The 12,117-nt window shown below is 38.9% G+C and overlaps 1 protein-coding gene across 2 annotated transcripts in view; it reads left to right on the forward strand.

Annotated features, from left to right (window-relative positions):
* clec16a (C-type lectin domain containing 16A) overlaps positions 1-12,117 on the forward strand; it is a 36,960-nt gene that overhangs the window by 9,586 nt on the left and 15,257 nt on the right. Inside the window, exons 10-15 of one of the 2 annotated variants that reach the window (XM_077558366.1) lie at positions 4,200-4,524; positions 5,923-6,034; positions 6,114-6,214; positions 6,692-6,811; positions 6,899-7,008; positions 10,415-10,459. In XM_077558366.1, the coding sequence (XP_077414492.1) occupies positions 4,200-4,524; positions 5,923-6,034; positions 6,114-6,214; positions 6,692-6,811; positions 6,899-7,008; positions 10,415-10,459 (813 nt within the window). The remainder of the gene's footprint in view (positions 1-4,199; positions 4,525-5,922; positions 6,035-6,113; positions 6,215-6,691; positions 6,812-6,898; positions 7,009-10,414; positions 10,460-12,117) is intronic. The other variant, XM_077558367.1, reaches the window with a different exon arrangement.

The raw sequence follows: 12,117 nt of genomic DNA on the forward strand, positions 1-12,117 counted from the left end.
TTACACACAACTGAAAACTGACATGAAAGATGTACCCCAATATACATACATATAACTTGGGCACCCCTGCTCTAGCATAAATAAATAAAAAACTTATTTTTTTTAAAAAAAACGTATAAATACGTTTTGGGGACTATGGCAATATTTAAAATAGAACGTGTTTATACATTTTTGGGAGCAAATGAGTTAAGATCGTCATCTACTATCATGGGGACCCAGGTTGAAGACCATCTCCAGACACATGGCTACATTGTTCTTGAGCAAAACACCGATACCCAAAAATGCTCCCAGGCGCTCTTCCTCAAGTGCCGAGTTTACCAATTCCGGTCCTCGAGGTCCGGAGTCCAGCAGGTGTTAGATGTTTCCGCCTACCAACACACCTGACACTAAAGATCAGAATCGCTATGAGCATGCTGATTATATGAATTAGGTGTGGAGGGCGGAAACATCTAAAACCTGCAGGACCTTGAGGACTTGAATTGGTGAACGCTGCTTTAATAGGTGCCACTAGCAGTATGTATTTGCTGTAATGGGTCAAATGCACAGGTCAAATTTTGTGTACATAACAAAGAAAGAGGATCTTCTTCGTCTTGTGTACAGCTTATATAATACTGCAGTGTAAATTTACAGACATCCATTAATATCAAAACTGCTGACAACAAAAGTTATTAATACCAAGTGAAAATGTCCAAATTTGGTCCAATTCTCTAGTTTTCCTCCATGGTGTCATGCGACTCTTTAGTCTTATAAGGTCTTTGCCTCTCGTGTGCGCCTGGATAGGCTTGTTAAATTTGGTGTTATCACTCTCACACTCTCTTGCCGGTCACTTAAAGTTAAATATGGCACCTCATGGCAAATAATCGAGGCTATAAGAAGATTGCCAACACCCTGAAACTGAGCTGCAGCAGTGAGTCCAAAACCATTAAGGCAGTTTAATAAGACGGCTTCCACTCAGAACAGTTCTCACCACGGTCGACTAAAGACGGAACGTTTGGGGAACTTTTCAATTTACCTTGGTAAAATTCAGTTTGCGCGTTTTTCATCAACCACAATTTCCATGGTAATTAAATTCCCCAGGGGGTATCCGAGTACTATCTCAGCAGCAGGGTCTTGCTGAGCTAGGCTGGAACTTTGAGGGGGCGGGCTGCACTGACCAAGGCTGATTGGTTGGTCAAATTTGGGAGTGTATCGTTTTTATATCGACTGGGCTCATCAAACTCAGACTTCAGCAACTTCATTTGAATAAATTACCAAGAACTCTAAGACGCTGTGGAAACACAATTACAAATTCCCTGCTGAACTTTTACAACCAAGAACTCCCTTTACCCAGAACTCAAAAGATCCTGGGCTTGTTGGTGGAAAAGCAGCTATTGAGTGCACATGCTCAGTATCACATCAAGAGGATGTTTTTGTTTTATATATGTTTTACATTGGCGGGTACAGTGAGATGAGAAAAGACATCAATGTCTTCACTGGTTAGTTGGTGTCCACATTGACGAGTTAAAATCTAAAGTTGTTCAGCTACTACACGCACTGGATGTTAACAGTTCACTGAGGGAACCGTGAATGCAGACGTACTGTGGCATACTGAAGCAGAGCATGATCCACTCTATTCGGCAGCTGGGCTGAATTTCAACAGGATGACGACCCTAAATACCTTCAAGATGACCACTGCCTTGCTTAAAGTAGCCGAGGGTTATCACGGTGGACTGGCCAAGCGTGTATTCAGACTTAAATCCTGTTAAAACATCTGCTGGCATCCTCAAACGAAAGTTGGAGGACAAGTTCTCTTTAATATCCACTAGCTCTGTGATGTTGTCATGCACAAGTGGAAGAGGATTCCAGTAGCAACCTGTGAAGCTCTGGCGAACTCCATGCCCATAAGTGTTAGTGCTGGAAAATAATGGCCAGTTGCTCCAAATTTGGGCCTTATTTGCACACTTTCATTACTCACTTTTGTTGTCAGTGGTTCAGACTTTATTGACTTATGTGTTGAGTTATTTTGAGCAGACAGTAAATTTGTAATTGACAATATAATTGTAATTAATTATTATAATTGACTGCTTGACATGGTAGAAAAGTAATTTCTTCAGTGTGTGTCCCATGAAAAGATAGGAGGGGGGGTTACAAAAAAAATGTCACGGGTGTATTCACTTTTATGAGATACTGTAAGTTCTTTCTTTTCCTTTCTCTCTCCCACCCACTTACTTTCCCTTTTAAATCCTCACATCTCTCCATTTTCAAATTTACAACCCCGCCCCTATTTTCCTTTTCTGTTTTGACCATCTGTTTTTGTAGTTGGGTGGGTGTGAGCAAAGTAGTGAGCGTTTCTGAGAACATTTGTGGTTGTTCTCTGCGCTAGTTTTGTGTTTTTCAGAAGCAGCCTACCTTTTCAGTGAATGTGGGCTGAGGTGTGACCTCTTATAAACAATGATGTTGGTTGATACTACCACAACAGAGATCATCTGCACCCAAACATGCCTGCCTATTTTTTCTATATAAGTAGACACTTTGTGTGTGTGTGTTTTTTTATAGCTGCGGTTTCAAAACGACATTAATGTTAAATCGATTTTCACATTTTTTTAAAAATATTTAGCACTTTTTGGGCAGGGAAAAAAGTTTTTTGCTGGGTTAGCTATTCAGTTCATCTTTTGGTGGTTTTGTGTTATTTTATGTTACAGGAGTCCTTTTTTATCAAACAGACATTTTTTAGTTGTGGACCAGAAAGTGACTTGAGTGTGTGTCTGTGTGGCTTTAATGTACCATGACCTCCATTAATTTCTCAGCAGCGTCTCGAGCGCGTGAGCGGTTTACCAGAACAGAGTCATCTAACGGGTATAGCGCACAAAAGAGTCTGTGGATCATGTGCTGCTGCAGCTCGACAGTACAATTCCACACGTTTCACTTTTGAACTGTTCACTTCTGCTGGAAGGATCAAGTATAAATTGTTTTCGTCTATAGTAGACACACTTAATATTTGTTTTGTCATAATTCTATCACATGCTTACTTTAAAAGTGTTAAAATGAGTCTTAAATCTTTTCATAATTAACCTGTCTTGAGTTAGCTATACATAGAGAAAGACAATGAAATGATGGCAGAGAGCGTCAAAACAGGGTTAACAAAATATTTTCAATGTGCACAAATCTGGTACAACACAAACCATTCCGTGTTGCTGTTTGACCTTTTATTAAGTAAAAAAAATAAAATAAATCCCATTTGACATTCCATTGTATACTTCGATCCTGTAGCCAGATCGATACAACGTAAATAACCAAATAAGATGCAGCCCCTAAATAATACATGCAGGCCCACCCCCCCGAGAAAGACGCTTTTGTTTAAATACATTTGGGAAATGACCCCTTCCGGCACGTGAGTATGCTGAGAAACTGCAGCTGTGCCTGTATGTGTTTTCATGAGAGCGAACACATACACATATACAGTCAACTGTGCTACATGCTCACATGAATGTACATGGTGGTTTGTGCACGTGAAGTAGGTAACCAGAGTTTCAGTTTAAGTGACTTCTTTTGTTTTTGTACCACAAAGACACTAAGAAGCAAAATGAGAAGAAACTGTCCTGGTATTTAGTGGGTGAAAAATTAGGTGCAGGTCTTATGTTTATTTGTACTATGGAGTTTGAACTTCTTATTTGTATTAATATTTGGCTGGAGTGGCGGACATCTTTTTTGGTTCTTAACTTTTGAGGATATTACCTGGCGTGTGTCACTTTTCTCAAATGTTGTTTTTTTTCCCTCAATTACTCAGTTTTACTGTAAGACCCTTTTTTTTTTTAAATCCCCTTGCAGGTTTCTTATCTTGCACACCAGCTGTTTCCTCTGCGAGTGCACATCTGTGGTTGCGTCTTGTATGTGTATATGAGTCCCTGCTTCAGTGATGTTACATGAAATCATAAACTGACTGGGATCAACCTTTCACATCACTACCAATTTCTAGTAAGAAGAGTGCGTGTCTGTGAGTAAGTGTGGCATGTGGTCTTATATCGGTGTCATCTTGGTAACTGAATACCGGCAAAGGTCATTATTTTATATTCACTTTCTGGAAAGAGTTATTTCTCTCGGGTTAGAGAGCACTTCCTAAATCTTATAACTTACATTTACTTTACACAGTACGCACAATTACACATACTTGTACTAGATTTTTGGCATTCATTTATTAATACCCATGTACGGCTTTTCAGGCTAGTTCCGGAGGTGTTCGTCGCTTTACTAAGCCACCAGAATCTTTGGAGCGCTCGCTGGAGCTCTCCCGCCACCGAGGCCGCAAGAGAACCCAAAAGAGGCCAAACTACAAGAACCTAGGCGAGGAGGACGATGACGGGGGTTCCGGGGGAGGAGGCGGCGGAGGAGGAAGCAGCAGCAGCCGGGAAGGGGCAGATGAGGGCTGGGACGATAGCGGCCGAGGAGGCGAGGGAGGCCGAGAGAGGGAGAAGGGAAAAGGTACAGAGGTTGTAGGAGCAGGTGGGAGTTCTAAGGGGAGCAGAGCGATTGGGGAAACGGCGGAAGGTGAGTGTGAGACCTGTTGGACACAGCAGTGCAGGATTGTTTGCATTCGTTTACCCCCCATTAGTCTAAAGTCTGCCATAATGCAACCCCACTTTCTAAAAACAACCTCTGCAGCAGTCCTCGTCTCCAAACGGAAAAGAGAAACAAGCTCCAATATTGTCTGCAACTGCTTAAACACATTTTGTTCACCGGTCTTTTAATTTAGTAAATGGTGAGCAGCAGCGCAAGTCCGTAAAAGGACAAAACACTAGACAGACACTAGAGACCAAAAAATACATGGCATTAATAAATTCTCTTTGCCTAGTTTTGAGATGAAGCCTTCCTGCCTCCCCTGTTTGGCACATTTTAATTTCCCCATGGTGACCACTGATCACACATCAACTCCCTATCATTAGAAGTCAACTGTCCATTTCCACAATGACATATCATCCATCCTGTGCTCCTCACCTGTCCGCCTGTCTCTTACTCGAGCTCTGTGTGCATGTGTGTGTTTTCAGTCAAATGCCTATACAGTGGAACCTCTAAAGTTACAGCACAATCCACTGCGATACTGGAATTTTTCTTCTTCCATAGGCTAATAATCAGTTCTGTGGTCAAGCACGTCTTCCAGACTATTCTCAATCCACTTTACGCAAAAGATCACGTACAGTACGTGACCCGACCCATAAAACAGTTTTGTGGGCTTTCTGTTAAAAAAAAAAAGAAATGAAAAAAAAAAGGAAAATACATGTATATCATTTTATACAAATATGATTATATGTACACATGAGCAAACAGCTATTGTAATCTCTGGTGTCTCTGTGGTGACACCTCATGTTAAAAAAGACACTGTCGACAATAGACATTTAATTAAGATAGTTCACTCGGGTGCTATGTCACAGTCCCCTACTCCATTCTCCCAACTGTAATATAGCTGTGTCACCTAAAAATAATAAAACACACAATCCCAATTTAGAGTACATCACTCTTGCCATGTTCTTTAAGATGAAGTGTTCTGCAAAAAAAAAAAAGAGGTTTCACTGTCCATTTTAGTCTGAGTCCTTCTTCACTTCGACTGATGAATTCTAGGTTTCTGAAGCGCATGTTCTTATTTGCATAATATGTCATACTGTTAAGACAGCAGCAATAGCAGCTTGGACTGTAGGGATTCAAAATGTGGGGTTTTTTTTGTTTAAATTTTCAAATCAAATAGTCATTCAAATCCATATGGAGGTCCAGATTCTTTTTTTAAATTTTTTTTAAGAAAAATAATTTTTGCAAATGTTAAGGTAAATGCAGCGATCATCAGTGAAGTGAAGAGGAAAACACCTTCTGACTTTTGTCCTTTTGATTTAATGTGTAGTTTAAAACGTCATCACACATATTAGATCAGCAAAGTGTGTGTATTTATGCTTATAGAAATAGAGATGGTGGTGATGGATACTTGTAAGGTGTCAGAGTTGACTGAGCAGAACATCACGGATGAAGAGAAGACTGCAGCAGCAACGCGCACGCACACACAGAGAAGCAGGTACACCTTCACATATGCATAAACAAGATGCCATCCGCAAATGCAGAGATTTGTAATTTAATCCTGCCTCATTTCACAGGCCTTTCTTAGAAATGGTGTACAGTGCCCTAGACTGCAGCAATGATGACTACCATGCCCTGTTTGTCCTCTGCCTGCTCTATGCTGTTTCACACAGCAAAGGTTTTATTCATTTACCATTTATTCCCATGTATTTAATTTTTTTTTTTATAGATAGTCGCTCTTAGCTAAATACCTAATCCCTGTTACACATTCTCAGTGAAGCAGCAGAAAACAAAATAACTTTAAGGCATCAAATATACCATGGAATGCAGTAAAGAGCCATCATCAAATGGTCAAAAAAAATTGCACAAGTGACCAAGAACTGGACGACCTTCCTTTTTAATCCACTTATGTGACCTTATGTAACCCCAACTCTGCATTATGCTTTATATCATGTGAGCCTTCCCAAAATGTTCAAAAATTGAAGCATAGTAGTATCCAAAATGAAGAATTCAGATTGTAAAGGGATTTAAGGGTCAAGGTAACTCCCAATTGATTTATTGATAAACTGATTAGTTAATTGAGAGTTGTGTCTGATATATTTCCTTACCTAATACTGTCTTATCTTACTTACCCTTCCACCTAATATGTCCGTAGGTATAAACCGTGACCTTCTGGAGCGACTGCAGTTGCCAGTTCCTGACCAGGAAAGAAGCTCCTACAGTTTGGTACTTGCAGAGAGGTTGATCAGAGTAATGAGCCAGGCAGCACAGCCAGGTAATATGTACATTGCTGTTATTGTGCATGTGACAGACATCCTTAACATGGGCTCATGATTCATTGATGTGTTTCTTCTGTGTTTAGATGGTAGAGTTCGTTTGGCAACTCTGGAGCTCAGCTGTCTTTTATTAAAACAGTCTGTTTTGTCTGGAAGTCCGTGTTTAATCAAAGATGTTCATCTGGCCTGCTTGGAGGTATGGCCACACAATGTTCCTATTGAGGCATGACATACTTTAAATGCACGTAATAGTCACAATCCGAATATATTTTAAACTATTGATGATTCTGTTCTTAACCCCCCCTCAGCCTGTTTGCACACGCTTCCGCTGAAATTTGTAATTGATTCCTACAGTTTTTCATTGATAAGGGTGCTATATCTAGGGCTCTCATTTCAAACACCACATTTGACCCCTTTGTCCATGGCCCTCGTTTGACATTGTTCAATTACTTTCAATGCTGTTTCCTTGAGGTTTATATGGTTCGCCAGATTAAGTCATCCGGAATCAGTTCCTTCTCATTTCTTTGAGACGGTTCTCGTAAGTACTGGTAGATCAGTTTTGGCTATTATCTGGCGTAGTCCCCCAACATTTTTAAAATGCTGTGGTGCACCACTTGCTCAAGAATCTTGGTCCTGACCAAGGTGTGCTGGGGAATTGTAGACCCATTTCCAATCTGCCTTTTATTGCAAAAAAATTGGAAAAAGTGGTCTTCTTTCCTGGATGAACATAACGTCATGGAGGAATTCGAGTTAGGTTTTAATATGCTGCATTAGACAGAATCAGCCCTGTTACAAGTTTTTAAAGACATCGTCTTGGCTAATGACACTGGAATGGAGTCTGTGTCTTGTTTTGTTGGATCTGACTGCAGCGTTCAATATAGTGAACCACGGTGTAATGTTGGCTCGTTTGCAGCACCAGGTGAGCATATTTAGTGGTAGCGCTCTAGAGTGGTTTAGATCCTATTTGGCAGACACACCTTTTTGTGTTAGCCTTGGTAGTCCCGCTCTGCCCCACTTGTCGTATGGTGTTCACACATGGGTTAAATTTTGAGGCCCCAGATGTTTTTATTGTATTTGCTGCCTCTGTGTTCCAACTTAAGAAAGCATGGTGTTTGCTTTCAGTGCTCTGCGGATGAGAGTCAGATCTATGTCCCGCTGAGCAAAAAGGACACTTTCCCATAAGGGCCTCTTTTGTCCTATGTGGAGGAAATAAAGGCCTGGATGGCAACCCTGTTGACTTGACTTGTGTCTCCAAAATTGCAAAATGGCAAATTGGTGCCGTTGTTAAATCCGTCTTTTTTTTTTTAAATCTTAGGCAGGGATGATTAGCATTATTACCGTAAGAGTGCCATACAGAGCAAAACAAACCAAGTGAGCCCAAATACAGTATGAGAGACAGAACGAAACCGAGACAGTTTGCGCCCTCATTTTGGAAAAGAAACGGGGAAGTGCATAAGATGCTGCATCCACAGATCCTTTTCAAAAAATTTGAATACCATGGAAAAGTTCATTTATTTCCATAAATCCATTGAAAAAGTCAAACTTCCATATATTTTAGATTCAGGGCCCACATTTTAAGAGATTTCAAATATTCATTTGTTTATTTTTACATAATTTGGGCTTCTAGCTCTTAAACCCCACAAAAATAGGATTTCAAAAAATGTGAATACTGTTACGAAATCCGCCCAAATTTTGCAGGACAGATTTTTTTTTTTTTAAACTGAGTGTCATCTACTAAACTCAAAGCATCTACACAGGATTCCCCAGGTGTCATTAAATGTATTCAGTTTGGTTCAAATTTCTCTGTTCGGTTCAATATAGGGAAGACTGCAGTCAACTTCTGACAACTGGCCAGAAGAACATAATTGATAGGCTGGGTAAGCCACAAACGTTCATAGCCAAGGAGGCTGGTCGTTCACAGACTGCTGTGACCAAGCATATCAAAGCATAAAGTCTCACGGAAGGGCAAAAAGAGCTGATTGCAACCATCAAGGAGATCAGGGCTTTCATAACCCAGCAATGCCACAGTCTGATTGCCTCAATGCCACGGTGCATTGAGGCTGTTATTAAGGCAAAAGGATTTCCAACCAAGTATTAAAAATTGACATATAATTTTGAAAGTACAATATTTGGATTGATTTTAAGTGATCTTAATTTCTTTCTTTTTTCTGAGAAGTAAATGGTGATTTCTTAACAGTATTCTAATTTTTTTAAATCCTGTTTTTGTGGGGGGTTTTGAGCTGGAAGCCCAAATAATGTAAAAATAAACAAATGGATACTTGAAATCACTTAAATTGTAGGCCTTGAATCTATAAACCATAAAAGTTTTACTTTTTGAATGGAATTATGGAAAAATATGAACTTTTCCGTGATATTCAATTTTTTTTAAAATGATCAGTACGTTAAAGGCTATCAACCTGTTCGATTCTGACACTTAGGAAGAGGACAATGGCATGAGAATTACCGGTAATTACTGACTTTTCTGCTATAGCTGGTTATTTTTGTTACAGTAATGTATATTTGTACTACCGTGTTACAGGCAAGCACTTTTAAAAACGGATTTCATTTAGCCATTTGACGTTATTGCCTCATCAAGTGCTGTAAGTTTTGTTTTGTTGTTATACTGTAGTACTACTACTACTACTGTGCCTGCAGGACGTGCACTGTATTACTTGTTCACTTCAGAAATGCTGTTCAGATGTTAATAAAAGGGACGCTTTGTGTTCCCAAACAGTCATATACTGTATGTCCCAACAATCCCCTCTGTGATAGTGGGAACCCTTATATTCTGATGTGCTGGTAGCATTAAAACACCTGTGGCTTACAGTTGGGTGTGGCTTATACATGTAACAATCTCAAGTAGGCCTATTCCCCAAATTCAGCTACCGCGGCTTATAGTCAGATGCGCCTTATAGTCTGGAAATTACGATACGGAAGCAAGACACATATTTAACCCTTTATCTTCCTCCAGCCAAAACCAACATCTTTAATTCAGCATCACAGATACTGATTATTTATATGTTTGTGCTTTTAAGATAGGCTAGGTATTTGCATTATTGACATTTTACACGAGGAAGATCTTTATAAAAGTCCTTTTGCTTTTCACTCATTGATTGCAACAGAACAGCTGACGTTTGTTGAATGACACGTGTGATATTAGATGTGTTTGAACATACAAATCCAATTGTGGTAAAACGTGTTGCATTTGTCAGCCTGTGATGGGCGTAGCAGCATATACACAAGTCATCTATAAGACTGCTGATTTGCAGGGATTAAAGTGGGTAGTTCTGGTATGCTATTATTTAATATTCCATCGAGGTTGTATTTCTGATTAATGAATAAAAGTCTTGTACAAATCATAATAATAAAAGCCTTTTTAATACGATTTCAATTATTATATATATATATATATATATATATATTTTATACAGTATACCTCTAAGTATGTTTATAGAAGTTGTTTATTTCCAAAAGTTTTATATAGGACTACTGTACATATATACTGTATTGTAAAGTATGTTTGACTATAAGAACTAGTTGTGCTCATATACTTTACATGTCATTTGCATCTGTTTGATATTTCCTGTGTGTCATGTACGCAGGGGGCGAGAGAGGAAAGTCTGCACTTACTGCGGCGGTTTTACAAGGTGATTGCGAAACCTAATGCACACACTGGAACACCTTCAATCAGTACACAATTATTACTGTACATTGACGTACTGCCGACCTGAAAGTAAAGCACTGTTTACACTGTTCCCTCCCGGCACCATCTGATGTTGGTAGCTTGACACAAGGCAGTAAAATGTATTGGTGTGTGTGAGTTTATTATACACTTGTTGACTTTACTTTCTCTGCTTCGATTGCTTTCTCGTTTGGATTCAATTACTACAGTTATATTAAGCATTGCAAACCATAACAACACAGCAGTCGGTTTAATTATTATTTTTTACCTCTATTTTTATGAGTGATGAAGACTATAAAACATGATAACATGCTTTCTCTCTTCAAAAACTGCGATAAACAATAAGACGTATGGCTGACCTGGCTTGTTTCTCTTTGTGCACGTTTTGAAATGAGCTTAAATATTTTAAAAGATTTAACATGCACATACAACGCTTACTGTTGGCATTGAAAAAAAGAGTGATGAAGACATTTGTGTGTTGCTGTATTAAATAACTTCATATACATTTTTTTTTGGATGATACATTTGCAGGGAGTTAATAGAAATAAAAATAATATTGCATCTTAGTTACTCTGCAATTCTCACTCAAAAGTTGGAAGCACCACAGTATGAAATATGAATTGTAAATCTATCTTGGACAACACCCTATTATGAATCATCTTCAAATAAATCTTGAGGATTAAGAAAAGGAAAATTTGCAGAGGGCAGGTCTCAGCACAACACTAGGCAATTGACTTGGTTTGTTAAGTGTACCTTGAGATGACTATAGCTGCTTTTCCACCAACAAGCCCAAGATCTGAGTTCCGGGTAAAGGGAGTTCTTGGTTGTAAAAGTTCCGCAGAAAATTGCGTCTTAGAGTTCTTGGTAATTTATTCAAATGAGTTTGATGACGTAAGTTTGATGAGCCACGAAAATTGTTGTTAGTAGGAGTGTGAATTGCCTGGCGATTCAATTCGTATCACGATTCATAGATCACGATTCGATTTGATACCGATTAATCCCGATACGAATCTATAAATTGATTATTGCGATGTTTTTTTTTTTACTCAAATATAGAAAATACTAATCAGTAAACTTGTACATATACACTGGAAGATTTATATGAAAATGTATTTATCTGAAAATTCAGGCTCAGAACTGAGACACTGCATTTAACAAAACAGGTTGCAGTCTGTTTCATGTTTGAACAGCACTGAAATCAAATATTAAGGCTTAATGTTCCATTAATATAACATTCTTCCATGCTTAATGTTTGAATCCTAACCCTAACTAAGACATTTTGCTGAATATTCCCATAAAAAAATTGATGTTTAAAAATCGATTCGGCCGCATATTGAATCAATTCGAGAATTGCGTGCTGCGATATATTGCCGAATCGATTTTTTCTAACACCCCAAGTTGTTAGTGAAAAAACGCGCAAACTGAATTTTACCAAGGTAAATTGAAAAGTTCTTCAAAAGTTTCGGCGGTGGAAAAGCCCCTTATGAACCCAAATTCACGCATGCAGTAACTAACCCTTAACAAAAGCGATGCAAGTTTGGGATTATATTGGACCTAAACCCCTTATTACTTTGTTATACAGTCCACAAAATGTATTGGCCTGCGTTTTAATACTCTGGATTT

This window comes from Vanacampus margaritifer, chromosome 2, assembly GCF_051991255.1.
Source record: "Vanacampus margaritifer isolate UIUO_Vmar chromosome 2, RoL_Vmar_1.0, whole genome shotgun sequence".
Lineage (NCBI taxonomy): Eukaryota > Metazoa > Chordata > Actinopteri > Syngnathiformes > Syngnathidae > Vanacampus > Vanacampus margaritifer.